This window comes from Dichomitus squalens (assembly GCF_000275845.1).
Source record: "Dichomitus squalens LYAD-421 SS1 unplaced genomic scaffold DICSQscaffold_6, whole genome shotgun sequence".
In the NCBI taxonomy this organism is placed as follows: Eukaryota; Fungi; Basidiomycota; class Agaricomycetes; order Polyporales; family Polyporaceae; genus Dichomitus; species Dichomitus squalens.
Genome location: NW_006766888.1, coordinates 1,011,845 through 1,038,815, shown reverse-complemented (window position 1 = coordinate 1,038,815; position 26,971 = coordinate 1,011,845). Strand labels below are relative to the sequence as shown.

The window sequence follows — 26,971 nt, the reverse complement described above, 5'->3', positions numbered from 1 at the left end:
CGACTGGAGGTGCCGCCCGTCCGGTTTCGCTCTCAGATTTTATGAGATTTCCGCCGCGCTGCGCCCGCTCGCCGGTCTGGGCAGGTTTTTGATCAGTGACAATGCGTCGGCACCAGCGGCCAACAAGCACCCTCGGTCGTGCCCGCGACGTCATCGTCTGCACGAGTGCTGATGCATGATGAGCCGTGAAAATCCGGAGGGACTTCTCGGGCTTAGCTCCTCGCCCCGGGTCTTTAGATGAAAATGGTGCAGCCGGCGGTACAATTGCTTCCGATGCGCCAGCCACCAACTTCAAGGGTTCAGGTACTCGATATTTCGAGGGCTCAAGTAGACCCGACAGTAGTACATACATACTGCACTATCGCCCCTAGGACGAGGGCTAATCAGCTTGAATTTGTTCATCTTCATCAGAGCGGTGTTCCGTTTGAATCGCTTGAGGATGATCTCCTTTTGTAATCATATATCCAATACAGACCTATTGACCTACAAAGCTGGGTGTCCTATCTTGCGACCGAAGAGTGGCCCCAGGACAGATGGAGATGCGAGCCTCATGTTAGGGCGGCGTTGCAAGTGAAACGTTGGGCGATCGCACACGTCGGGTTTCCACAGCTGTCAACACGGACTCCCTTCGCGTGAAACGGAGGTCTTTGTCCGGGACAGTCTTGATTGGTGCCTTCGCCGACGCGCTCGAGGTTCGGGAACACTTGCGGAGCCAGGACCGCCGCATCGTAGAGGTGGCAATCAGGTCCCAGAGATATGCCCAGCGGCGTAACAGCACATGGACGGGCGCCTCCCGTCCCATTCCACATGTAGTAACGTGCGTATGCACCTGTCATCGGGTGTATACGAACGCCCCCCGCTATTCCTCGCTCAGACGCACTTGGAGTCGCTGGGCATTGGATTTGTATGCTGCAAACCGAAGAGATGGGGCAGAGGCCAGGCTCAAGCGTTGAGAACTCCGGTGGCGGAGGCGTCGTTAGAGTGTCCGGTCATAAGCTCGAGCGCGCGATCGAGAGACGTCCAGGAGCGGGGTGGTCTCAGATCCTTCCCGATGCTCCCTGGCCAGATTCGCTCACATCTGATCGTTCACGCCGGCCCGCTGCATATCAGAATACATTAATGAAACTCAAGGATGGAAATTCGAGAAGAGCTCACGTAAATGGATCCGGGTGCGATGAGCGGACGCGGGTCTCGATAAGTAGCCACCAACACACACTAGTAAGTACTGTTGGACTGAGAGACGTTGGGACTGTCATATATTAATACACGGTGGCGTGGTTACGTACGCAGGTACGTACGTTCAGGATATTCCGGGAAGACAATATTCAGATGATCCCGTCTGGACCCCGATCGAGGGAACGCTGGCGAGTCGCCCGAAGTACTTATCATATAAGCACTCCAAAATCCTTCCGGCTGCAAAGCGCTTTGCGCAGTCGCCCGCGGACGTTCCAGTATGGCAGGCGCGTTCCAACGGGTTTTGTTGCCTTGTTCTTGAATCTCTGTAATTGGGGCTCAGACAGCGCGGACGCCTGGGGGACTTGCTCAGCTTGCGCTTGCTTGGGTCGGACGAGGAGGACGAGGGGGCGCGCGGGGCGTCGACACGGTGCAGGCGTGTCAACCTCTCTTGGACCGTACGCATCTGTCTACCCCCAGGCTGTCTGTCCGCTGCGCAACGTATACTACAATCGCATACCCGAGTCAATCATAACGTTGAGATGTCACCGGTTTCAGATGCGGCGTTAGGGTCCGGGGGACGCACTTTCACGCGCTATCTGCCCCACCCGCATCCGAGACACGGTCTCACAGACACACACGCAGCGCAGTCTCCCAAGCCGGCCAGGATGACGACGCAGATAACAGCAGGCGCACAGTTAAGGAAACAAGGCCGACTAAGCGAGCACATGAAGGTTCAGCTCGTACAGAACATGGGAGATCCAGACGTGTGTCCAACGCTAGATGTCCTGATGGGCTAGCGCAGAATCAAATTTGGACCTGCTTCGCGTGCGAGCGACGCAGTAGATGGGTGTGGGGGAATACATGCCCAAGCGCAGTGCTTCGTAGGAGATGGGCGAGGTATTGTAGGCGTACAGGGTCTATATTACATACGATATCCGGATAGCGCAGGAAACGTTGCTCAGCAAGGGAGAGGGCATCCATATTGATAGCGGGAAGCAGCGGTCTGCGGACTGATAGTATGGAGAGATTGCGACGAGAACAGAGCCCTGGAAATAGACGGCTCCCCGTAGACAGTGGTTGTATGCGTGTGGAATGGGCGGTCGATGCGATGCGAGAGAAGCAGAGACACACTGAGACAATTAGAACCACAAGAGATCAAAGCACAACAAGAACCGAATAACACGAGGCGACATGGAGTACGGAACACGGACCACAGAACGCAAGATGAGTGGGAATCAATGATTGTTTTGGGGTATAGTCCGGAGCGGAACGTCGTTTGTATATCTTCAACGAGGTCGTACAATCGGGGCGTGAAGGGGCGTACGGGCATGCGTCATGATGCAAGACGAGCTGATGGGGGAAAAAGCCGGTACGCGAGGGGGCGATGACACGGTCAACAACTACACGTCCCTGTGTCCATACGGATGTCTGGATCTCCAACAGAGCGGGCGGGCATCATCGAACGACGCCATCGACATCAAAAGAGACGCCAGGGATGCCCAAGAAGCAGTGCGGATGTGGGTGCGAACCCAGATGGATTTGAGATGGGGTGGCCTCGCGGCCGAGAGGCGGGGCTGCGAATGATGAATGGTCTGATGGACGTGACGAGGGCATACATCGCTGCAGCGTGCCGCCATCTGCACTGACACAGCGAAGCGAAGCGGACCCGGGGTAGAGGGGAGGGCGTGGACATGAACGCTGGCACTGACGCAGGTCCAGATGGATGTCGTGATCAAGATGCCGGTTCCACGTTGGAGGCCTGGGCCCAGATCGCCTCCTGGCGCCGTGACTATCTTCGCCGTCCACGGTCAAGGCTGATCATGAGGTCCAGAGAGGACGCCAATCACCGAGAAGCCCATGCAACGGCCAGACAAACTCATGGAACCGGAGACTGGAATGGTGAAATGTACACCCCCTTTTGAAGCACGGAAGGCAATGGGCAGGCATGAGATTGCGACCTGTCTTATCACCACCGCGAGCTGACGAGTGCCGGCTTCGCCTCGTCCTCGCCGAATCTGTCGTACGAAACAGAGCTCGCCCATGAATGGCGATTGGACTCCTTCATCTCCTGCGTCGAGAGTCGCTGTAGGTAGAAGGTGTCCATTGGGTCCCGCGGCTGACGCCCTTGCGACTGCAGGCCTTGCAGATAGGAAAGTGGGACCAGCTTCGGTACGTTCGGAGCGGCGCTCTTCTCGTTCTTGATCGAGAGGGGCAGCGAGGCATTCGAGGGTGGGGTGAGTGGCGACGAGAACGTCCGAGGAGAGGTCCCAGGGTCCGAAGAGGAGGAGGAGGATTGGGTATATGGAGAAGGATCGCGATACATGGCCAGGCCGGAATCATGGAGCGTCGGTAACTGGCCTGGTGGAGGGGGCGGATAAGAGGGGGTCGCCGCTGTCGAAGGAGGGTACTGGTTCTGAGGCTGATGCGAAGAGAGCGGTCGGGCTGTGTACTCGACGGACTCATATGAGCTTCGAGGCGTCGGATATGGGTTCTGCGAGGAGATATATGCGCCCGACGAGGGGTGTGGAGCGTGAGAGGGCTGTGGCGACGCATTCGCCCACTTCGGAAGGTCAGGTCCATAGGGTTGCATGGAGGGATGGGTCCCAGCCGGAGACATGTTAACGCCCCATGGCTCGTGTGTGGCGGCACCGATGTCCTCAGGCATCGGGTCGGTGCGCTTGTTGATCTTGCTCGCGCGTGCGCTCTTGAACCAGCCTTCTGGAACCTGTACATCACCGACGCCGGGGATGGATTCTATTGTGCCGAGGCTATCTAGGGTCGTCTGGCTGAAATATGCGGCTGAGGGTGTCCGGTGAGTGCGGTACGCCACAATCAGGAACGAGGGGGTACGAACTCAGGTGCCATTTGCGAGTGATGCCGCGAGGTCGGTCTTCCGGGAGGGAGACGTGCACACTGTATGTCTGCTTGATGAGACGTTCGGCGTCCTGCCGGGAGAAGGGGAGATTGCTGCGGGTATCTCGTCTTCTAGAACGAGCGAGAGGGGGAGAAGAGTGAGATGGACAGCGTGGAAAAGGACGAGTAGATATATGCGTACCTCATCATGTTCGCCCATCGCGCTGAGGGGTTGTTGGGGTCTTCATGTACTTCATTTTCACGTTGGTGGTAGAACAAAAATTCCTGCGAAAGTCATATTAGCTGAGGAGTTACGAAAGCATGAAAGAGTGGGAAGCTCACGTCTCGAACACGACTCGGTCCCCAGCCCATGCCGTCCGTCCTAACATGGTGGAAGCTGAGGAAAGGCGGAACATATATCATGAGGACTGCACCAGCCGACGCACCATCGTTCCATGCCCATGCCGGTGGCCTCGGAGTTCGCACAGCGCTCTTCCCAAATGTAAACGCATCCCGAAGTGATGCTGGAATAGAGGGATGAGTCTGGCTGAACGTTTCTGGGATAGCAGTACTTGGACTGACGCTCTGCGCTCCTCCGCATCAAGCCTGCGGGTGGTCATGGGGAGGATGTTGCGGGCGACGGCGTAGAATATCTGGAGGGCGTCGCGGGTGGAGCGTATGCGGATATTGGTGAGTGTGGGCTGCTGCATGGCGGATGGAGGGCGGGTGATGTGTGGATAGCAGAAGGGGGCGGGGAGGGGAGAGGGCATTTATAATGGGCAGCGAAGCGCTGATACGGGCCCTTGAGTCTCGAGAAAGGTTAAGCAGCCGCGCCAAATTGGCCTCCGCCTACAGCAGCCAGTCTGAGCGAGAGATGCTCATCCCAGATCTGCCCCTCGCCCCCGCCCAAATCAAGCAGGCGATCCCCGAATCTCGAGAAGCCCCGATTGAGTTTACATTAACTTTGCCGCCCACATGACTTCCACGCTCCGCAGATCGGGGTTCGAATCCCTGCCTACACATCCCACCCCACTCCGCGCCCACCTCCCGCCGCCCAGCTCGGAGATCGCACCGTCAGCGGCAGATGCCCGCCGGTTGCGACCATCGACGCAACCCAACGCCAGCCAGCTCGCACGCCCGACCATGCTGATCCATGTCTCGTACCGGCGAACAGCCATCGTCCGACACATCTCCCCTGTCCGTTTCCATCATCATCCATGCCCACCCGTCCGAACATCACAACGCCACCCAAGTTTATCAGTGCAGGGCGCCTGCGAGGGCCTTGGCCTTACGCTCGTCATGATAGCCGCGCCAATTGAATCCGCTTCACACCCGCAACTCTCGATGGACGTATTAATCTGCCCCAGCTGATGGTTGCATGATAGCCGCTGCAGGAAAGCCCGAGGACGAAGCGCGAAGCGTGAGTGATCCAAGCCAGAGAGTGTTCCTACCACCAGGCCATGGAGGGGGGCGCGCCGCGAAATGACCTGCTGTGGATGCCGCACGAAACACGAGAAGCAGCAGGAGCGATTCCGCCAGAAGATCTTCAGGTCGGGGTGCGCAGGGAGTAGTAGATCGCCCTCCGGCGGGCGCGGTTGTCGTCCGACGGATGTCGCATGCAAGGAGTGCTCCGCCGATTGAGAAAGAGACATCTGCGCTGGGTGGGAGCGTGACGGTGACAGGATGTCGCCTGGAGCTACTTATTAGGGAATCGCCTGGAGCTAGGAATGCTCCCGCGAATGGCAGCCAAAACAGGGTCGTACGTACACAGCTCGCCACTCTAATCCGTAGATTGAAGCGTGGGATTCCCTCATCAGCTGCACCCGGCATCTCGCGCTGCTCTTCAACTTCGCGGGCGCCTCCTCGGGCGCCTGCTCCGGCCGTGCGTCGCCGGCGAAGACGAGTGCGTGCGTTATGTGATCTTGACGACATGCTCTTTACCACACAGGCACCCAATTCACCTCTTCTCTCCTCCCGCGACCTCCTTCTCCGCGGCCCACCACACACAGTGCCGTCAGCAAAGCAACACCACCCACTCGCAACCGACGTAAGTACGCTTTCGCCCGCCAGCCCCCAAGGCCGCCGAGTGGCCGAGCATTAACACGGCTACGCGTCGGGAACGCATGTCCACACGGTCCACGAGAGCAATCAGAACCTCGCTACGCCACCATTCGCATCCGGAACCTTTGCCGCGTCTGCCCACGGCGGTCATGCTCCTGCTCCAACTGTGAGAGCACAAGCGCGCCCGCGCTGCTCAAAACGGCGAATCATCGTCAAGACACCCTTGCGATCACTCGGATTGGGGGCGCAAATGGCACCGTGGCCTTCTGCGCACCGTTTCTATCACTTATCGCGGCATTCAGACCACCGGTCCTGAGCCCTGGACTTGGCGCCAGGCGTGAGCCTGGACAATGCGCGGCCCCTGGGGCCGCAGGCGGACACCAGAAGCCTCCTGGCCCAGAAAGCCGACGTGGACATGGGGTTCTGGCGTCGTTCAATGCAGGTTCTCGCCAGTCGGTGATCACCTGTGATCGCGTGTGCCAGATCACGTACCACGTCCTATTGCGACCTGCACGCTTATTCCGCTGAGGCGACCGGACGAGCAAGCGATTGGCTCCCCCCTCGCACTGCGCCTGGGAGCCAATGACGACGGCGGAGGAGCAGCATGCCGGGTCCCACCTGCCAGGCGAGGGCCGCCCGCGCTCCGTGGCAGCGGTCACGCTCGCTTTCCGACGTGGGCAGGCCAAAAGCATCGCGGGAGAAGACAAGCGAGCCTGGGAGGCTGCCCCTGCAACGCACGGCGACCTCGCGCGTACACGGTGCCACGGCCCACGGCCACATGCGCACCCGCTCGTCTATCTTTCGGTATCCTTTGCTTTTGCCAGTCCGACGACAGCTGCGTGCGCTCTCCCCACCTTCCTCCCCAGACGATGTCCGCCGTTCGGCTGCATCGTGCGGCGTCCCCCCCGTCGGGTACGCGTGTTCGCGGGGACCCAGACTCGGCGGTTCATGAGTCGTGACTTGGCCTGGCAGCGGTCCCGATAGTTGTGCTGTGGGACGACGCGAGCTTCCGAGACACTTGCCCGACGGGCCCGCGTCGCGATCGCCTGTGCCAGCTTCATGCGGCCTGCGGGTCCCGGGCACCCCCACCGCATCGTTGGGCACAACGGAAGCGGAGGCTCCGAACAACCCAGAGCACGCCGTCGAAGAAGGTGCCCCCTCGCATCTCAGAGTTTGCGCATTCGGCACAAGAAGGCGGCGCAGCCCCTCAAACGCCTATGGCCTGAGAGCGGGACGTCTCGCTATGTGAATCAGACGGCGACTCGCTGCTGCTGCCAGCCCTTCGCCCTCGCTCTCCGGCACATGAGGCTGATCGCGAAGGGCTCGTCGGAGATTTGTATGGGCACCGCCGCCAGAGAGCGAGACGAATGCGCGTCAATCGTAGACATCGACCGCGTTCGGAGGGGTTCGTTTCTGAGGATTCGTCGATAACGTGGTGGAAGAACTCGAACGCCGCAGCTCGACTTCGGATTTCAAAGTCCCGCTTCACAAAACCGTGCTCGTGCGCTCCATTACATCGAAGGCTGCAAGGTTTACAAAGCTCAGCAAAAAAAAATGTGTATCATCGACGTTCCCAACTCACAGGGGGCGATGCGGAGGCTATAGACGGTGTATACTGGTAGCGCGTGAAGATAGGCGTGGCTGCAGTAAACGGCCCCCAGATATTTTCCTGCGAACGAGATTGACGTTATGATCTTATTCTGAGCCTCCCGTTCCCCGTTCCTGGTCCGCCTGCCCGGCGCATTCATGCCAGACAACACCGCTGAGAACCTGCCCAGGAGAGCGTTCTCACCGTTCTATGCGCACCAGCACACCCAAATCTCAGGGGCCTAGCTCCATGTGCATGATTCAGCGGAAACCAACAGAACCGTCCGAACCTCTCTTTTGTCCACCTCCACTCATGCACTGCGAATCCCTCCGAGACGGGGTGGCAAGATAGCATATCGCATTGCCAGCCTTAGCACCGTCTGGACAGGGCTTTCCCGAAGCCTGGCCGTCAACGGACATTCAAACATTAAGCTTCAGTCAGTGCAACGGGGAAAACATGATAGCCTGAACGACGTCGGCATCTGCCTTATGCGCGAACACTGACGCTAAGACAGAACTTTGCCCGCCGGGCATACACTGGCAGGCTCCTCACCCCCACCCGTCCCGATCCCGAAAAGGTGCGCGTCACACCGTCCAAAGTGAGCACAACTGGATACGCTGGCCAGACCGGCTCATGCGACTCCATAGAGTTATCTGGGGGGCCCACGTTCACAATCGTGGCGCTGGGAAGCAGGCGTTGCAGCGTTCTGCGCCCTGTCGTAGCACCTCTAGGCTGTCTGCGTGACGCTTCGAGAGGTCCGGCCCTGCTGAATGTCGTCAGCCGCATTCAATGGGGTGGAGTGATCTTGGTGCTCGAATTACATGACGCAAAGTGTACATCCAAGACTGCTATGGTAGGCGCTCCCGGGCATGCTTGCGTGCATGGGAATTGGGCGCCTTCGTATACTCCGACTCTGATGCAAATGCATTCAAATGCATTTGATGACAAGCTCTGGCGGCTAGTAGAAGGCGGAGCAACAGAGGACAAGACGCCAGCACTGTGTTGGCCGGGCGGACCGAACTGAACAGAAAGCTGGGAAGGTCGGCAAGGTGAGCTACTATGTCACTGCGTAGTATACCTCCGTTGCCAATGCACTGGCGCGCGCATGCTTTCACGCGCTGATGTCTTTGATGTCGGTGGAAGTGGGCTGGATAGAGCGGTGGAGATCGGATTACGGCTGGAGGTGCCGTCATTCATACATTAACTGGATGGACAGTGGTGACAAGGGACGGTGTTAGTAGAGGCGTGTCTTGGTAACAGCCACGCTCGTTGTCGTAAAGGCGTGAACGGCGAAGACGAAGATCGGATGAGCAAGGGTGTAGGTCCTCATGGTGGGCGAGTGATCGCAGAAGGCACGTCGAGGGTATCCTGCACGGGCCGCCTAAAAGACCGCGCCCCTCGTGATTCATTCCACCAAGTGATCTACGGCAGACAAAAGCAAATCAGCATCTAAAAGTAGGCTTATGTTGCGCTCCGAGCGATAGGGCCTCCGAAAACTGTGAGAAGTCGTCTGTCCATCCCCACGAAGGATCATGGCACACATCTGAGTTGAGAAGCGTAGCGTACCTTTCAAGGGGAGCACGACCGGCATAGAATCCGGGATTTCGGCGTAATGCTCGCGGCCACGGAATCTGTAGCGTACGCGCAGCGTCTTCGGCACCCCTGCGACTGGATCATAGAACCCCGGAATGCCGGCCTAAACACAGGAGGGAAGAACGCGCATAAGCGAGACACACATGTCGGTCGGCCCGGTTCGAAATGATGAAAAATACTCTTCGACGCAACGGCAAGGTATCGGCCATGCCGGGTACCCACGCACACAGGTGGGTCCTTGCTGTCCTACGACACAAGATTACAGTTGACAGCTGGCAGACAAAGCCCGGAGCTTGCTCGACTGACCAGCGTCATACGGCCGCCGCGTGCCATGGTCAAGTAGATGAAAAACATCCGGACCTCGGGAGATCGGGCATCAAAAACAACGACCACCTTATCGAGAGGAATAAGATGGCTGGGAACACGGGCCCCACTCTACATAGAATAAAGACATTGAGAACTCACGCAACGCACCTTGCTTCGTTTCCCGGGGATGTAGAGCTGGCTCGAATTCACCAAAGCCCGCACGGGGATAGTGACATCCACATGAAGACCTTCGATTCCTTCGTCCCGCTCTGATGGACCATAGCGCGCGTCGAGTATGACTAAACCTATTACGAGAAATCAGTAAATTTGAACTGATGTTCTGCCTGGAGGGTAATCCAGTATTTACCGTCACATGCTTCCTCGGCGCGCATATGCCTACTCGCAGTGTCCTGCAGAAGGAGTATTGTTTCTTGCCACTGACGAAGCAAGTCCGACTTTTCTTCACGCAGCTGTTGGCGCGCTTGTTGCAGATACCTAGACAAAGCATAGGAGTTATGGCACGCCGTACGAGAGGACGATGTGACACAAACGTTAGCCTCTGCTTGCGATATCGCGGCCGTAACCTGAAGTAATAGACCAGAGCCATTACGGTAGATGGCAGTACGGCGGCCCAGAGGCCCACGCTCTGGTTGTGTTCGTGGGAGAGAATTATAGGTAGGGTTAAAGTCTGGCCGTGGTACGTCGCGCTGTACGTCTGTTAGACTTGACGGGAACACGCGGAACGAATCTGTACGTACTCCACACGAACGACAACCCCGTCAGAATTGACACTGACGTTTACTCCTATAGCAGCGTTGTTACCGCGCCAGTCGCCACCAGCTAACCATGTGAAGCCAGCGAAACCAAGACGCAGCACCGTCTGTAACGTCACGCCAAGTTCCAGCAATGTTATGCCGCAACGACCGTTCAAACCAGAGCCAAGACCTGCAAGGTCGAAGCCGATTTGCCAGTCGCTGGAATAGAGCGCGAGGCCCGACGAAGATGGCGCACGGAAGGGTGACTCCGTGTCTGATGGCTCGTCGTCGATTACTCGATCAGGCGAACTGTCGTGAAAAGCCGAGGACGTCACACCGATGGCAATTCTGGGGCCTGCAGGGGAGATAGAAGCTTCCAGCATACCCTGCGTGGGGGATTTCGGAAACAAACGCCGGAACACTGATATGCTCAGGGGTGGTAGCAGCAGCGGTCCGTCCCTCCTAGGCCTGAAGGGTTGGGCGATGAAAGCAGAGCTCAATTCAGACTGGCATGTGACGACGTAGTCGTCCGTTCGATATGTGCTCTTCAGAATGAGGCCGGAAACGGACAGAAGGCTCGTCGTTGCCTGTCAGGTATGCAGAAGTTGAGCCGGAGCCAACCGTTAGCAGGAGAAGGACGCGAACCTCAAAATCCAGACGAGGGGAAAAGTGATGCCGTACGGTTCCCATCATGGTTGACCCAACATATCCACCTGGCCGGTTGCCCGACCCAGACCCGAGTGTGACTCGACTAGCCAGCACCAGCCATGTCTTTTTGCTGACTTCTGTCTACACGACCGACCATCAGAGCTCTCGAAGACACTACGAAGGATCGCAAGACCTGCCTGGATGCGGTGCCTCACGGAAAACTTGTTCTTCCTCACGTCATGTAGTGCGAAGAGGAAGTTCTGCCACGGCGACACCAGCGAGCCGTCTGCAGCTTCATATTCATCGTCGAACAAAGACGACGCGTCGAACCCAATCGTGATGTTACCCCTGGGATGCACAGCTTGCTCAACGCGCAGTCTTGCCTGCTCGCGCTGCTGCCGCCGCAGCGCGTCTTCAAACTATCACCGAGTATTTTTACGTCAGAAGCGGCGTTATTCGCAGAGGGACGTGCGCAGCTTACTTCCTCTTCTGCGACGTGCTTGAAATCCGCGGATTGGAGGAGCTGCAAGCCTTCCGGGCCTGCACTGGCCGAGCGTCAGCCTGTCTAACTACAGATGACGGGCATGGCTGGGAAGGCAGACCTAGAATGTCATATGCACGCCTTCATCGGGGTGAGCACGAGTCGGAGGGGTGTACGCGTTAGGAACGATGTGCGTACCGCGTGACTGGGTCGGACAGGACTGAAAATAGGTTGTGGGCCGAGAACACGCAACCAACTGTAGTCGTGTATTGAATACGTACCTTCATACGCCTTCTGCACCTCAAGAAAACGTTGTGTAGCTGCTTCTTTACGACGTTCGTCGACCTGCTTGTCCGGATGGAATACAATTGATAGCTGCCTGTAGCGTTCGCGAATCTCCTGATCGGAAGCAGTCTTGGGAAGATTGAGGACGGAGCTGTCCCAAGACGTCAATTAGAGCATTGTGGCGCATACTGTGGTATTGTTGTATTCACTAGAAGTGTTCCTGGTCGTCGGGAGGTAGTCCCGCATCTATGGAACCATCCACGTTGCCTGGCATTTGTCACCGAAGAAACCTCCAGTGCCCTTCTGAGAGCCTGGGTTTAGCAGTCGTACATTCAAAGCCGGGGTCGTGGAAGAAGCAAGCAAGAAGCAACGAGGATGGACGAGTCCAAGAGCGACCTGAGCTGTTGACGCCCAGTCCGGGCCTAGGCCGCGAGGAAGGGTTGAGACGTAATGTGGTAATAAAGCCGACTAGAACGTGTTTCTTACCTTCCTAATGAAGGAGGATAGTCGGCATTATAACTCCGGACGTTGTCACGATAAGAACGCGTGCTACGGGCCATAGTGCGCGTAAACGCCGAGGGCTTTTGTTGGCTTTGTGTATGAGATCATACCCGGCTCACCGGGACGCGGGAGCCTCCCACTCTCTCCGTCCGCCACCGTGCGCAGACAACCCGTCTGGACAGTCTCCGGCCTTGACAACAGCGACACACTCTGCAAAGACATCGGCAATGTCCTCAAGCCAAGCGACCTCTAAGACGCCGCCGCTGGCATCAGCAGGCTCTGGAGAGGGCAAAGCGCGCGGCGCCAACCGATCTACCAAGGTTGCAGGGAAGCTGAAAGTCCTGCCAGAGCACGCCGAACCGGTCCTCGAAAAGGACAAGGTCGTACAGCCGTCAGCTCCTCCAAGAGTTAAGGTGGACGAAACTGGCGAAGGCTCGGGAACCCTCGCGGACAGCGAAGATGAAGAGGCGGACGAGGAGGACGAGCCGGACGACGCTGAGGTACGTCGTGGTACTTCCTTTTCGACGCATGGAGCTTTCGTCCAGTCTCGACTCTGACCGCGTGACCATCTTCGCCCTCTCGTGGCATGTTATATTTACGACATAGGTGTACAACCAAATCGACCTCATACCCGCCGGGACGGCGCGCAGGGACGCAATTCGCCTCACGAAGAAGAAGGCGAAGTCTCTCCCAAGGGTTACCGCTTATGCGACTGCAAGGTACGTTCCTCTTACGAACCTATTGCTATATCCGCATGCCTAACCGGCGCCCTGCGATGGAAACGCTGATGCGTGTATCCATGACGCGGTCTGGACAGCTCTTACCGCTTCCCGGAGCTTATGAAGTTCTTCAACGCGCGACGGGGCTCGTACCACACCAACCCTCGAATCATCGTCGACGTGATCTACACCCCATACGTCTACGAACCCCCTTCCGCGCAGCCCTCTGCCCAGTCTGGCACCCACACGCGTGTGCACTTCCAAACCCCGTCTTCCCACCACCAGAGCAGAACGGGGGACCTTCTCGGCGTCCCCGAGCTCGCGCCTGGGCAGTCAGGGACCGGGGCACAAGGGCAGTTGGACGCAGAGGCGTCTGAGCACGCTAATGACAAGGGCAGGAAACGGAGCAAGTTCGCTGAAACGCCTACAGAGGCGGAGATATTCATCTTCGAGTACGGCACGGTCGTGATCTGGGGCATGACAGAAGCACAGGAGAAGAGATTCCTCTCGTCACTGTGAGCGTCTTGCTCTACGCTACCTCATGCATCTTCGCTAACTCACCGTAGAAAGCGATTTGAAGTCGAGCGGCTAGGTACGTCTCGACCCTGTCAAGGAATGTCAAAATGAAAGAGACGAGCAAACTTGTAGCGCCGCAAGACGTTGAGATGGAGGACCTCAACTTCTATTACGCGAGCTACAGTCGGCAAGTGGTTCACCGTGCGATCTGTTCTCGCAGAACTCAATCCGCTGATGCAAATCGTGGTCCAGGATCTACAACGATGTTATAACATTACGGAAAGGCTCGAGTTACATGTCAGTCCGGCTCATCGCTCCTGCACGATTGTACCTCATGTGTTTCGTAACAGGACGAAGCTCTCACTGTCACACGCGCTCGCACAGTCCGTGAAGATATCCCTGGTAGGCCTTCATCTCGGAGTTTGGAGGTCCAAAACCTCGTCTGACAGCGCCGACCCAGTTCGAGAACCTGATATCAGCGACGATAGAGGACACGAAGGACATCCCAGAGATCATCAGCGAGACGGGCAAGATCGACATGAACCACAAGGAGATCATGCGTAAGATCGGGGAGCTCTTCCTGCTCCGCACCAACATCAACTCTGTCGGCTCAGTGCTCGACTCACCGGTGCGTGGCCAGCCACGGTCTTTCTGAATACCCCTTATGGTAGCCTCTCACACGCGTGGCCTCCCGACGCCTTCCAGGAAGTCTTTTGGGTACGTTTATCTTGCTCTTGTTCCAACAGACGCACGCGTGCGCCCAACCCCAAACTCTCTTGGGCCTCTCCACCCCCCTCCCCTCCCCCTTGTTCCCGATCACACCTCGTGCACCAGAACGCTAACGCCGCCGGCAACAGACGTACCCGGACCTCCAGCCGCTCTACGACGCCGCCCGGTCCTACCTCGAGATCCCGCAGCGCATCGACCTGCTCAACGCGCGCGTCGAGGTCCTCCAGGACATGCTCCAGCTCCTCAAGGAGACCGTCACCTCGCGCCATGCCGAGCGCCTCGAGCAGATCGTCATCGCGCTCATCGCGGTCGAGATCGGTGCGTTGCCTGTCCGCGCTGCCGGTCCGCGAGCCTGACTGATGATACATGAACCCCTTCTCCCGCTCCCCCTCCGCAGTCCTGGGCATAATCACCATCCTTGTCGACCTGTTCTCGTAGAAGATCGGCTGCGACCGTCTTCCCAGCACTGGGCCCCGGCCACGTTTCTTGACTGCGGGTCCACCGCCGTAATACGGGCTTGTTGGCCTGAGGCACAGGCTCCACGGAATGCGATCGGTCCCTTTCACACGTTCATACCTCTGTATACCAATACATACACTGCCTGTTCGGACCCACGCTTTGCGTCAAGGACTTCTTATGGAACCTAGTGTATGGCTAGTTGCTATAAAACTCAGTCGACCTCAACCCTTCGATCGACTCCAAAGCTGTTCGACATCATCTGCAGGGGTATATGCATTCTCGCCAATCGATGGGGAAGCGGATATTGATACAATGCGCTTATGCTCCTGGTGAACGTACACTATGCGAATCTACACATATGAGTCAATATTTCGAGGTTCAAGGCTTAATGGCGATCTTGAGCGCGCTACGGCTGCTCATCTTGTCGAGCGCAGCCTGGTAGTCGTCGAGGTTGAAGATGTCCGTGACCTACGTATGAAGGTCCAGATGAGCGACAGTCTCGACCGAGATAAACGTGAGCGCAACGTACCATGCCCTTCACGTTGACCTTCCCGCTATCCAGGTAGGCAACCGCACGCGGGAAGCAGTATGCTTGCGAGAAGGAACCAATGACCTACACGCAGGACACAGTTGAGCTTGTTTCACGCCCCCAGAAGCTACAAATTCCACGAGGACGCATGTACGCACCCTTATCTCGTCTCCGAAGATCTTCGAGGGCGGCCAGTGGACCAACGCCTTGTTCTCGTACACGCCGTAGATCATGATCGTGCCTCCTCGGCGGACGTAGTTGATCGACTCGTTCGCGAGCTTCTCGACGCCCGTGGCCTCGACGACGACGTCGAAACCGTACGGGTTGTCCTTCTTCAGCTGCTCCCACTGCGGGCCGGGGTTCTGGCGGTCGAGCTCGATGTACTCGTCGGCAGCATTGAGCTGCTTCGCGATGTCCATCTTGATGCCCTTGTTCGCCGCAACGACGACGCGGTGCGCGCCATTGAGCTTGAGGAGCTGCGCGAGGATGAGGCCAGTGGGGCCGGCACCAAGGAGGAGGACCTCGATGCCGACTGGTGGGTTGAGCTTGTCGAGGCCGTGCAGAGCACATGCCGCGGGCTCGAGAAGGGTGGCCTCCTCATCGGAGATGTTTTTGATCACGTAGCACTTGCGCTGGTGGTAGACGATGTATTCTGCGAAGCCTCCATCGAGGGTGACGCCCCGCGCGTCGAAGTTCTCGCATAGAACGGCGTTGCCGCGCCTGCAGTAGAAGCAGTTGTCGCACTGAGTACGAGGAGATCGACGTGAGTATATGCGTGCGCCAAGACGCCGATGTTAGTCGGGAGTTTGCGAGAGCGGACTTACGGAGATACCAACGTCTGCGACGACGCGGTCGCCGATCTCGAAGTTCTTCACGTTCTTGCCCTTCTCGACAACACGGCCGATCGCTTCGTGGCCCGGAATGAGCTACGTATAGGCGTAGACGTAAGCGAGCTTGCTGCATTCGACTGCACCCGTTGCATCGCATGGGTGCAGATAGCAACCGCAATCACGTACAGGGAACTTGGCGATAAATTCTCCGTCATGAATGTGGGCGTCCGTGCCGCAGACACCGCAGAGGGTGACTATATGCGATCAGACTGAGCGCTCCGAGGTGCGTGAAGGCGGCGAGGGACTGGTACAATACCCTTGAGGAGGAGATCGTCATCGCCACACTTGGGGATGGGCACCTCCTTTATCTCGAATTTCTGGGGCTGGAGGACGGTAGGGGTTAGAGGGGACGATGGCACGTGGGAAGAGATACGAAGACGTACTGCGCTGTAGTACAACGCCTTCATTGTTCCTTCGGGCATGCTGGGCGACGGGGAGTGGGCTGGCGAGGACGACACGGGCGATGGTGGGAGTAGCGGTGAGAGTTGCTTGCTTGCGCAGATGGGGACGGAATGTGGGACGTGGCTGATCTTTATCTGTGCGTGAAGAGCGCCACTGGACGGAGAGAATTTGAGGACAGCCTTGCCAGTCGTTTGTCGCTCTCTGTTCTCCGGGCCGTGACATCATAGGACCCCTGTCGGCAGCCCGGCTCGCGTCCCCCGCGTGGCTACCGAGCGTCCTCTTCCCTAAACGGGGCTGCGCGCGACACACCCGTGACCTGTGACTGAACGCGTTCCTTCCGTTCCGGGAGGTGGCCACGAGTTTTGGCTGGGAGTGCGCGCGACGGGTGCGTCATCCGGGCTGTTATCAGGACCCCCGTTTGGCGACATAGAAGATCTCGTCCATCGCCGCGCTCACCCTCAAAGAATCCCGAATCCTCCGCCTCCGACCACATGCGCCGTGTCGACGTCATCGCATACTGTATACAAGATATGAATATGATACAAGCACCGCCTCCTCTTCCCGTTTCTTCTTCCTCTCCAAGCCAAGCGGGATAGATCCACGTACGCTTCGCGACAGCTGCTACCGACCTCACGACGAGGCCCGCCCGACCGCGCCAATGCCCTTCCCCGCCAGCTCCTTCGACCAGCCCCGCAGGATGTGCTTCTGCACCTTCCCGCTCGCCGTCTTCGGCAGCTCCTCGGGCGTTCCGTCTTCGCCCACGAACCATACCCACGCCGGCGCATTCTGATCGCGCATCCGACACACAAAGACGCGAGCAGCCGGGACAGGCACAGAGAGCATCGAAATGAGCGCACGACGATACCGGCCACCGTCCAAGATACGACGCACCTGCGGGTTCATGCCCTCCGCGACGACGCGCCTCACCTGCTCCTTCGAGATGCCCGAGCTCCCCTCCCTGACGATCCACGCTCCGACGACCTCGCCGTATTTCGCGTCAGGCACCGCGACCACCGCAGCTTCACGAATCTCCGGATGTGCCGTGAGCACGTTCTCGATCTGTACCGGGAAGAGGTTCTGGCATCCGGCAGACGATTAGAGATCCGCAGGTGAAACAGTACGACGCGCACTCACTTCGCCCCCTCGAATGATGATGTCCTTGATCCTGCCAACGACTGTCCACCCCCCACGCGCGTCAGCCTCTAGTCGCGTCCCACGTCAACTCGGAACCGCAACTTACTGCGGAGATAGCCCTCCTCGTCCATGATCCCCTCGTCGCCCGTGTGCATCCACAGGGTGCCCTCAGCGTCCCGCTTCATGACGCGGTCCGTCTGCTCCTGGTCGTTCCAGTACCCCTTCTGCAGCGGGTACCCGGCGGTGAGCAGCTCCCCGGGCTTGCCGACGGGCACGACCTGCCCGTCGGGATCGACGAGCTTCGCCCGCACGTGCGGCATGACCCTGCCCACGGTCTCGATGCGCTTAATCACTGGGTCGTCCGTCGTGCTCTGGAACGTCACCGGGCTGGGGACGGCTCGTCAGTTGGCCGCACTAGAAGCCAGTGCCGAGGGCTGCCCCACCTCGTCTCCGCTAGAAGATGCAAGAAGGGTCAGAGCCGGCTCGCAAGAAGGAGAGAAGTGTGGCGGGAGCGCGCACTCACTCATGCCGTACGCGACAGTCAGCTCCGTCAGGTTCAGCTTCTCGATGAGCTGCTTCATTAGGTCTGTCGGCACCGGAGATCCTGCCGCGATGCCCGTCCTGCCGGCGGCACGGCGAGCAGTCAGTGTTCACGCAATCGTCCGGTCACAAACTGCGATGTAATGCGCGTACCGGAGGTTCCGAACGTCGACCGTCTTGCCCTCGTCTAGCCTCCTCTGCACCTCCGTCAGGACCCCGAGGAAGTGGGTCGGGACGCCATGCAGCGCAGTGCAGCGTTCCTCGGTGACGGCGTCGACGATCGATGGTGGGTCATATGTCTCGGAGGGGTATACAATGCATGCCCCGTGAGTCCACGCCGCGAGGTTCCCTAGGACAAGGCGTATAGACGTCATGTACAGTCAGCCAGGGTGAACCATATGGAAAAGCCAGTTGAGGGTGACTTATCAAAGCAATGGAACAGCGGCGGGGCGTTGCCTGCAATAGCAAGATGCGGCCGTTAGTGCCATCCACCAAAACCGAGCGACCGTAGCAACATACAAACGACGTCCTTCTCCGTCAGACGCATACAACGACCGATGTCGATGCCATTGTTCAGCAGGTTCCGGTGTGTCAGAGCGACCGCCTTGGGCGCCCCGGTCGTCCCGCTGCACCGACCGAGCCGTCAGCATAAGCACGTCCAGAAAGAAAGCGGAGCACGCGTCGACGAGACCTGGTGAACTGCATGTTTGTGACGTCCTCCCTGTCCAGGCCCGCCGTGAGCTCCTCGACCGCCCTCCGCTCCGCCCCGTCCTCCCGCCAGACGAGCACCTCGCGGAGGTCGACCGCCGGCCGGACCCCGTCGATCTCCTGCCGGAACCGGGCGATGTCCCCCGTGTTGTCGACGACGACGAGGCTCTTCAGCGCGGGCAGCGCGGGCTCCTGGATGTCCCCCGGGTGCGAGTTCGCGAGCGCGGGGAACGCGTCGCGGAGCATGCGGACGTACGCGGACGTGCGGACGCTCGGGACGACGAAGAGGTGGGACGCGCCGACCAGGCTCAGGGTGTTCACCTGCGGGGTTTCAGGCCGTCAGTGACATGGCTCTTCCTCGACCTGTGCTACCGTGGTTCAGGCGAGGGGCAGGGTGAAGTGTATATAGAGAAGGCCCGAAGAGGATTTAGGGCAGATGTTGGAAATTCATTCAGGTCCTATATTGTGGCGCACGCCTTCAGCGAGACCCATAGGAAAATATGTTTGCGACGGGGACGTTGCGGCGTTTCGGCGCCTAAGTCGCGTTCTCTTGTGGGCAGTAGAATATACTTGCATCCCTGAAAGACAGATACGGTCATGCACTCACCAGCTCAGGCAGCCGATAGGCCGGGTTCAGCGTAACAAGTATGGCACCTATGCTCGCACACGCCCACTGCAAACACGCATACGCACTGTTCCGCAACATCCATCAGCCGTCGACAACAGCTCGACACCCGCCACGCACCTGTTGTTCCCCATGATCACCCCCACCCGATCTCCCTTCTTCACGCCCATGCTCAACAGGCCCCGCGCAAGGGCCTGTATGTGCCGATCGAACTCCCCAAAGTCCCATGCGAGGTGCGACGCGTCCCCGAGGTTCCGCCCGCGCGGGCCCCCGAACGGCCGGGGCTGCTCCTTCCGCGCGATCAGGGCGGGGCGCGAGCCGTGCACGCGCAGAACGTCGTCCCGGAAGTACACCGGCAACGTCTTCTCGACCAGCGGCGTGTGTGTCGGCCCCGCGACTTCCGAGCGCGCCAGCAGGGGACGAGACCTCGACGGAGAGCTGCCAGACAGGGGTGCAGTTGAGAGACGCCGCAGCGCGGGGCGTGTGCGTGCGCTCGCCGAAGCTCTGTGCATCGTCGTTGAGCCTGTCAATCAGCACCTGAATCCTGTGGTATACAACGGGGGATCGAGGGGACGGACGAGGTCACGACGGCATTCTTAACGGTGGCTGCTACCCCAGACTCTGGATGCGGGGTAGCGCCCACGGCGGACCGTGCCCGGACACGCAGGCAACCGTGGCATCGTGATCGGACGGCCTGGGTTCGGATGGGAGAGTTGTAAAGTGGATGACTTTCCATGAGGCTCTACTTACGGACGTCCTCCAAACAGACCGAATCAAGCAAGGGGCAGTCTTGCCGACACCAGATCCAACGTCTGACTCATGGGGTTAGGGTGCGACGTCGACAACCCGGAAGGGAGGGTCGGACGGCGGAAAGAGGAATCGGACCCCGTCCGACCCCTGCTTCCAGATGTTTGAAACAGGCTGTAAAGCTCTATAGGCTCGTCCCCTGCCGAGATTCGGTGATATACACTCCGCGTGTAAGGATCACTGGCTGGTCCAACTCAGGGGAATTTCAGCAGGGACCGCAACTGATACCCAGTGTTTAAAAGTATTTGGGTAAATCGTGTTTAGGCTCCAGGGCAATATCCTCTATATGAGTAGAAGAGAAAGATAGGTACAGCATACGAGACCGGACGGGACCAGGGCGGCAAGGGGACAGGACATTAGAATGGTATGATCAGGTCTCAGACCAAGGATATACGAAGGTATCTATACGACCCGAATGAGCTACATTGAACACTCTAAATTGACGCGAACAACACGAAGAGACTCAGACTGAGTCCACAGCGTTGCACCAAACAGCGTCGTATGGGGCGTTAAAAAAGAAACGCGTCAAGGCTTGGCGATTGTCAAAGCGGCAGCCGCCTGCGCAGCTTCACGATCTTTCTCCTTGTTCCCCGGAACGAAAGTGCACTCTGCCTCCCAGTCGTCTGGCGTCAGCTCCTTGACCCGCTCGCGGAATGCGGCGAGCGTGCAGAACTCGGGATGACCAGGAAGGTGCTTTCCTTCCTCCGCGCAGAGCGGCAGCGGCTTGTTCTGGTTTTGGTACCGTACACGGACGTCTGGAAGGGATCAGCGTCCTGCCAAGCGAGCATAACGATTACACGCACAATGCTCCGAAGTCCCTTGCGCGGGAGTAAAGATGGAGAACAGGCTCTGCCATGTTGAGGCTGGCGGCGTCGCAGGCTGACGTGACTTGAAGAGCTCAAAAGTCACAGCTGCCGTAAAAGCTGGCCACCTGTCAGGACATAGGCATTAGACAATATGATACACACGCAGACGTGGAGGACAGACTTCTCGTCAAAGATGTCCAAAGTGTTTGACAGACCAGCAAGGCAAGTATCGTGCGTGCTGTGGATGAGGATCTTGGTGGGATCGGCGTCACCTTTCTCGGCCTTCACTTGCATCTTGCGCGCCAAGTCGCTCAGTAAGGGACCCATGCCTAGCCTGCGCACTTCCTCTGAACGGTCTATTCCCAAGCCAAGGTCCACTCAGCATCACTTCCGTCAGCCGCACGAGTAAATTGGGCGTCTCACACCCGGCGAACCATTCAGTGACCACAGCCTTCTCCTGCAGACAGAGGTCCTACGGTGAGCAAAGCTACGACGACGCACAACATACTAGCGCCTACAATAGTATCCAAGACGCCTTCCTCCTTGAATTCTGGCGGCACTTCCACACCATGTGCGTCTGCGGCACGGATCTTCCATACCAGTTGAGCGAAGACTACCAAAGTAGAAGCGAGCGAACGTACCGTATCAAGGATACCGGAGGCCCTTGGTTTCCCATCAAGACGTACGGGGTTCCCACCAATGTACTTGGATAATTTCTTATCCAGGGGCTCTAACGTACTGTTCCAAGCCGCGGCGGCAGCTGAGCGTCAATCAGTACAAGAACTGTTCCCGAGCGAGTCAAATATATGCCACCTTGCGCAAACCCAATTTGTAGGACTTCAAGACGCTTGCAAGCGAGCGTGTTTCCGAACAGATTCTCATCCTTGCCGTTTCTGAGCGGTCCAGGTCAGTTCATTTTGGATTGCGCAGGGATACTCACCTGCCTGCCAGACACTCAGACTCACCGGATTCTCAAGAGTGGTACAAAGTCGGCAGCAGACTTTGACACTGGATATAACCCATGGATGACTTGTTGCAGAGACTCAATGGTCCGGGGCATATTCGTGGAGCGCAGGTATAATTCGTCATTCGAGCGCACGACATCGGGTAGGAACTTCAATCTTCAAGCCGAGTGCGTCAGTACGTGCCGTATGAGATGTTGGCATCGTAGATTCGACGAACCTATCAATGTAAAGCTTCCTAAGATTGCTTCCGAAATTATATGTAGACTAGTTGTATGGTAAGCATGCGCAGATAGCCAAGCGATGAGGAGCACTCACTTCGCGCCCGATATCCGTAAGTTCGCCAAGCAGACTAGCCATTCATCAGCCATCGAACAGGACAGGCAATGAAGGCTCAGCAATGCAGGACCGAATCAGTTACTCACCATTCACCGACCGCGGCTGTACCATCAGGCCGTTCTACGACGCGGCGTACGCGTAGCTCTTCCGCCTTGAGCTCGTCCTGGATAGGCGGGAAGGCAGAGAAGCTGTCGCCGGATGCTACGCTGGCAACCGCCGCGCGAAATTCACGCGCCGTATGGCAGAACATCCAGTGCTCCGGAAGATTTGCGGGTGGTCCGGCCATACGGATACCGACGGGCGCGCGTTCACCTAGCATTCGAGTTACGTAGACGAGCCATGTCCGCTACTCAATAAGGCTTACAAAGAGAACAACTCCAGAAGACGTACCATGGCGAACATAAACATGGACTTGCTGCAACTCTAATTCGGCGGGAGCAGCAGGATAGCCGTCGACGTCCAGCGGGACGTGACCCTTCTTCGGAGCCTTCCCAGCCACTCCGTTTGCTCCCCAAATTCCCATGTTCGACCGTGTATCCGACTCTCCGATAGTGTGCGCGTAAGTTTGTAATATTAGCACCCCGTAAAATAAAGGGAGCAGGGCAACGAGGAGAGAGGAGTGTCGTGGGGACATTCAACCGAGAACAATCCTCAGCGGGAACCAGAGAATTGAAGACTTCAGCAGTCAGATGGCTAGTGGACGCGAGTTTGTTGCCACAGAGGAGAGTATCTGAGGTCGTGCAAGTCGTGTCTGTCGTCGGGTGGGTCCAAGTTGTGCGACAGCGGTGGGCGCGTAGTCACAGCCATCAATATTTCGTCAGACAGTAGGTTACGCGCCCACAACAACTTTGTTGCAAACCACTGCCACCCTATTTGCTCACATTTTGCTTAGGGCTGCCAACACTCCTTACATCACACTCTCGAGCACAGAATCTATTGGTATATTACTCTCTACCTTGGCGTACGCAAGAAACAGAGTTATGGAGATGCGCGGCGCATCCCAGACTATAGCAGGCGTTCAATTATTGGAAGATCCAGTCGGGCTCCCCCTTTCTCACATGCAGGCCGTCACCACAGGACGGATCGCGATATACATTGCACGGATAGAGCAGACTCAAGATCATCTCTCCCGGCTTACTATCATCCATAAAGCGACTGCACCGAAAATTGCAGGACTAACTGTGGAAGTCCCTATGCATGTCTGCCGATGTTCCTGCCCCTCCAAGAAGTCGGACGTCCAACTGTAGGTGTTCCACCATCGAAAAGACACATGAATTACAGGTCCACCTCCTGCCGACAGCCGAGGCCGCACATAACACCTCGCTCCTCACTACGTTCATCACGCGTACATCTTACCTGCCCTACTTTCTCGAATTATCAGAGAAGGAGGTGGCCGTTGTCAAGTCAATCCCTCGGCATATCGGAGGGCTCTCTTCACTTGCTCTCGTATTCCGTGATGTTGGACGTCATCTAATGGCACGACCGTATCTCAGACCACTGCACCAGAGTAAACTCATGGGAGAAAACGACTGAAGCGATTCCTTCATGCTTGCCGCTGAATGCGTATGCCCGTAAGGCAGAAGAGACTGCTGTGGCTGGGACGTCAGTGCAAAATCCGGATGGGAGATTTGAGACGCACCCGCGCTGGGTAGGATAGCGACGACACAGCACTTTTCAAAGATATTTCAGTGGGAATCAGCCGTTGCTTTTTGCTGCGTGTGGTTCAGAACTGAGTACTCACAAGAAGTTGAACAGGGAACCATAGCCTTCACTTCAGAGTGTACTGAGGGAAAACATGGTACGGGCAACAGTAATTTCGAACGAGAAAGGGCAGACGCCGTATTCACCAGAGAATGAGGGGGTCCTTGCAACGGCTTCCATTCCATATCCTCTCGAGCTCTGGGAGACGCTATACCTACCAATTGTTGTGACTGCGGCGATTGGAGTCAGGTGGCGAATGTGTGGCATGATCTCGTTCTGACGGAGATTCGACTGCGATTAGAACACCCTTCTCACGGCTGCCTTGTTCTCCAACGCGCGGTAGGGCTAAACTGATTTCGCCTTCATGATCAACAAGGGTAGCGTGATGCGGACGACAAGATACGAACACCATGCATAGTCAAAAGAGAAACTTGTGGGGCCATCCAGCTCGGATACCCACCAACGAAGTCGGCGACGCCTCAACCAATAAATATGGGACAGGCCGACCCCCTCGCGCTGCGTTCCCGTGAGAGACCGTCGCATTGCAGTCAGAGCCCTCTGCGGGGTGCCATACGGTCGGTAGGTCACCTGTGCCGAACCCGAGTAGAAAACCAAGACACCAAGATATGTTATGCTGCAAAAGGTAACAACGTGAAGGGTCTCTACAGCGATAGAGCCATGCAACGCGTCGAGTCAGGTCCTTGATTCCACATGTACACAAACGATAGCGTGCAAATCCAATCCTACATGCACTTGCGTCATAGTAGTCAGGGGTATATACATGCAAGCGGGTACCAGTGTCAAAGGCACTCACATCCACGGCCATCACGAATGACCACAATCAATACTGCAACTCTGCAACCTGTGACTTCGTGTCCGGCTTGTGCCCTCCCCCGAGTTTCTCGATCACCTCCTCCACGCCCTTCTCCGCTCTAGTCAGATCGAAGTGGTGATCCGGCGTATGGTGGCCAGCAATGACCCGCTTCTGCGTCTTGCTTCCGTTCTTCTTGTGCTCCACGACGACCTTGCACATACCCTGTAGCGTCGTGACGTGCCCGTCGTAGCCTAGACCACCCTGGGCTGGCGATGCGCGAGCTCGCGAGTCGTCAAAGATGAGGTGCACCTGCGTCAGGGACCACATAGACGGCTGGAGGTAGACGATGTCCCCGCCCAACGCTGGCACGAGCTTCGCAAGGGCAGAGAATGGCGGCGGAAAGCGCAGAATCGCATGCCGAGCGAGGTAGTACGCCTCAATCAGCGTCGCGAATGCGAGCATCGCCGTCGCCGAGAGTCGCATGAACGTCACCTCCCCGCCCGTGAGCTCTGTCATCCCGCGGTAGATCTCCCCATACGTCGGCGGGGGGCCAGCGTCCGCGATGCAGAACGCCTGCCCACCGATGTCCGGGTGCGTGCTGCCGCGCGCGAGCTCGATGAGGCGCTGCTCGTAGGCGAGATGCGCGACGGAGCAATTCTCGACATAAATGAAGGACTGGAGGATGTTCCAAATCCAGCTCGGGTTCTGCTTCCGATGCATGTATGCGTCGAGCATGAGGTCACCGCCTGGGCCGTAGATACCATTTCCTGGACGAATGCAGCCTGTACGCATGACGCCGTTGCCGGAGGGAGAACGATCTACACCACGCACGAACTGCTCGGCCTTCCACTTAGAATGGGCGTAGTTTGAGAAGAAGTCTTCGTGCCGTTTTGGCACTAATTCATCATCATCGTTGATGGGTTGTACGAAGAACTTTGGTGGACCCTCCCAAGGCCAACGGAAGAAGCGGTTGCTCCTGACTGCGACTGAACCAGAGGACGTGTAAACGAACGTGGACGCCCCTACTTTACGCGCAGCCGCGATAATGTTCTGCGTCCCAGAGACGTTGATCCTATCCGAATACGGCTGAAGCGATTCCTCGCGCTCGTAGAAGCGGATGATGGCCGCTGTATGGAAGACAGTGAGCTCGGGCTCGGGGTCGTCATGGCGGTCTGCCCAGGGTTTACGGAACGCCTCCTCGACAGCAGCGGCATTTGAGATGTCGACTTGGCAAAAGTCTACCTGGGTCGCAGGCCCTTCGAGGAGATCTTGACGAATAGGACGACGGATGTCGAGGATTCGGATACGGCGGGGGTCCTCCCCGCGCGCGATGAGGTGTAGGACTATCCACCCGCCCAAGAAGCCTGCCTATACCACAGCGTCGGTACGTCAGCCCCAACTGCTCACGCACACATGATGTACACTGCCGGTGCAGGCGACTAGAGGTCGCGGGATAAGAATAGAACTCACCCCGCCAACCACAACATACCTCCGCCCCGTCTTAGGCGGGAGCTCGTCTGGCGAAAACAAGGATACCGATGGACTCGTAAGAGCCGCAGACCTCGCGGTCTGTCTCACATCCTCTGAGGTCCAGCGTTTGGGAGAGAACGCAACAGCCTCAGGCGGGAGCTGCGCAATCTTGGCGTCGTTCGCACGGACATAGAGGTAGAACAGCAGAGGGATGCTGGCGAGCAGCGTGAGCCATACCGAGACTGCCATGGCGCGGCAGTCGTGTAGGAGGACGTGTGTGTATCCGGGAGAGCTTTGGGTTCAAGCTTAAGAGGGGAGGCTGACGAGAAGAGGCAAGCTGCCAGACTTTCTGAGCGCCCTCAGTGGAGCTACTGCGAAATCCCGAAGCAGTGTAGTGAATCGTTGGTGACCGGCGCAAGCACCTAGGAAGTTGAGGGACGACATGGGTGCGAAAACCACAACAGCCAGGTACCCCGTTCGTGGCCTTCGACCAGCTCTCGGGCAGTCTGTCCGAATGCCTATCATCGCACACATACAATGATCGATCTTCCGTTTCCATCCTGTGCGATGATCT

General features: G+C 57.7%; 7 protein-coding genes across 7 annotated transcripts; 1 reads left to right on the top strand and 6 right to left on the bottom strand.

The window, feature by feature from the left end:
• Positions 1-2,030: 2,030 nt before the first annotated feature.
• Positions 2,031-4,829, bottom strand: DICSQDRAFT_153679 (uncharacterized protein). The gene is made up of 6 exons (XM_007363514.1): positions 4,612-4,829; positions 4,476-4,553; positions 4,372-4,411; positions 4,232-4,314; positions 4,031-4,158; positions 2,031-3,975 (listed from the first exon to the last, which is right to left on the bottom strand). The coding sequence occupies exons 1-6, from the start codon at positions 4,797-4,799 to the stop codon at positions 3,143-3,145; spliced, it is 1,350 nt and encodes a 449-aa protein (XP_007363576.1). The 5' UTR covers positions 4,800-4,829; the 3' UTR covers positions 2,031-3,142.
• Positions 4,830-8,303: 3,474 nt separating this feature from the next.
• DICSQDRAFT_82328 (DnaJ-domain-containing protein) lies at positions 8,304-12,096 on the bottom strand. Its single transcript, XM_007363513.1, has 14 exons — positions 11,956-12,096; positions 11,743-11,897; positions 11,660-11,681; positions 11,583-11,602; positions 11,462-11,520; positions 11,178-11,399; positions 10,978-11,121; positions 10,336-10,919; positions 10,129-10,284; positions 9,945-10,072; positions 9,746-9,882; positions 9,245-9,374; positions 8,500-9,100; positions 8,304-8,441 (listed from the first exon to the last, which is right to left on the bottom strand). The coding sequence occupies exons 1-13, from the start codon at positions 12,018-12,020 to the stop codon at positions 9,084-9,086; spliced, it is 1,839 nt and encodes a 612-aa protein (XP_007363575.1). The 5' UTR covers positions 12,021-12,096; the 3' UTR covers positions 8,304-8,441; positions 8,500-9,083.
• A 378-nt stretch (positions 12,097-12,474) lies between these two features.
• On the top strand, positions 12,475-14,649 carry DICSQDRAFT_145332 (uncharacterized protein; the record flags this gene model as incomplete). The annotated part of the gene is made up of 10 exons (XM_007363512.1): positions 12,475-12,747; positions 12,854-12,966; positions 13,065-13,481; positions 13,533-13,558; positions 13,615-13,669; positions 13,735-13,779; positions 13,833-13,884; positions 13,943-14,110; positions 14,340-14,529; positions 14,609-14,649. The coding sequence occupies 10 exons, from the start codon at positions 12,475-12,477 to the stop codon at positions 14,647-14,649; spliced, it is 1,380 nt and encodes a 459-aa protein (XP_007363574.1).
• Positions 14,650-15,048: 399 nt separating this feature from the next.
• Positions 15,049-16,511, bottom strand: DICSQDRAFT_54950 (GroES-like protein; the record flags this gene model as incomplete). The annotated part of the gene is made up of 7 exons (XM_007363511.1): positions 15,049-15,138; positions 15,200-15,283; positions 15,358-15,942; positions 16,024-16,125; positions 16,216-16,283; positions 16,346-16,412; positions 16,473-16,511. The coding sequence occupies 7 exons, from the start codon at positions 16,509-16,511 to the stop codon at positions 15,049-15,051; spliced, it is 1,035 nt and encodes a 344-aa protein (XP_007363573.1).
• A 552-nt stretch (positions 16,512-17,063) lies between these two features.
• On the bottom strand, positions 17,064-20,010 carry DICSQDRAFT_160354 (acyl-CoA synthetase; the record flags this gene model as incomplete). The annotated part of the gene is made up of 12 exons (XM_007363510.1): positions 17,064-17,277; positions 17,383-17,568; positions 17,626-17,666; positions 17,732-18,012; positions 18,069-18,078; positions 18,149-18,246; positions 18,319-18,526; positions 18,592-18,621; positions 18,685-18,791; positions 18,857-19,194; positions 19,481-19,565; positions 19,619-20,010. 12 exons carry the CDS (start codon positions 20,008-20,010, stop codon positions 17,122-17,124), a joined length of 1,932 nt encoding a protein of 643 aa, XP_007363572.1. The 3' UTR covers positions 17,064-17,121.
• An 820-nt stretch (positions 20,011-20,830) lies between these two features.
• Positions 20,831-22,935, bottom strand: DICSQDRAFT_167903 (phosphoglycerate mutase-like protein; the record flags this gene model as incomplete). Its single annotated transcript, XM_007363509.1, has 12 exons — positions 20,831-21,060; positions 21,109-21,236; positions 21,293-21,467; positions 21,535-21,568; positions 21,630-21,701; positions 21,753-21,871; positions 21,925-22,004; positions 22,077-22,232; positions 22,294-22,340; positions 22,392-22,425; positions 22,499-22,724; positions 22,803-22,935. The coding sequence occupies 12 exons, from the start codon at positions 22,933-22,935 to the stop codon at positions 20,831-20,833; spliced, it is 1,434 nt and encodes a 477-aa protein (XP_007363571.1).
• Positions 22,936-24,750: 1,815 nt separating this feature from the next.
• On the bottom strand, positions 24,751-26,799 carry DICSQDRAFT_82322 (NAD(P)-binding protein). Its single transcript, XM_007363508.1, has 3 exons — positions 26,398-26,799; positions 24,928-26,295; positions 24,751-24,865 (listed from the first exon to the last, which is right to left on the bottom strand). Exons 1-2 carry the CDS (start codon positions 26,644-26,646, stop codon positions 24,955-24,957), a joined length of 1,590 nt encoding a protein of 529 aa, XP_007363570.1. The 5' UTR covers positions 26,647-26,799; the 3' UTR covers positions 24,751-24,865; positions 24,928-24,954.
• Between the last annotated feature and the right edge of the window lie 172 nt (positions 26,800-26,971).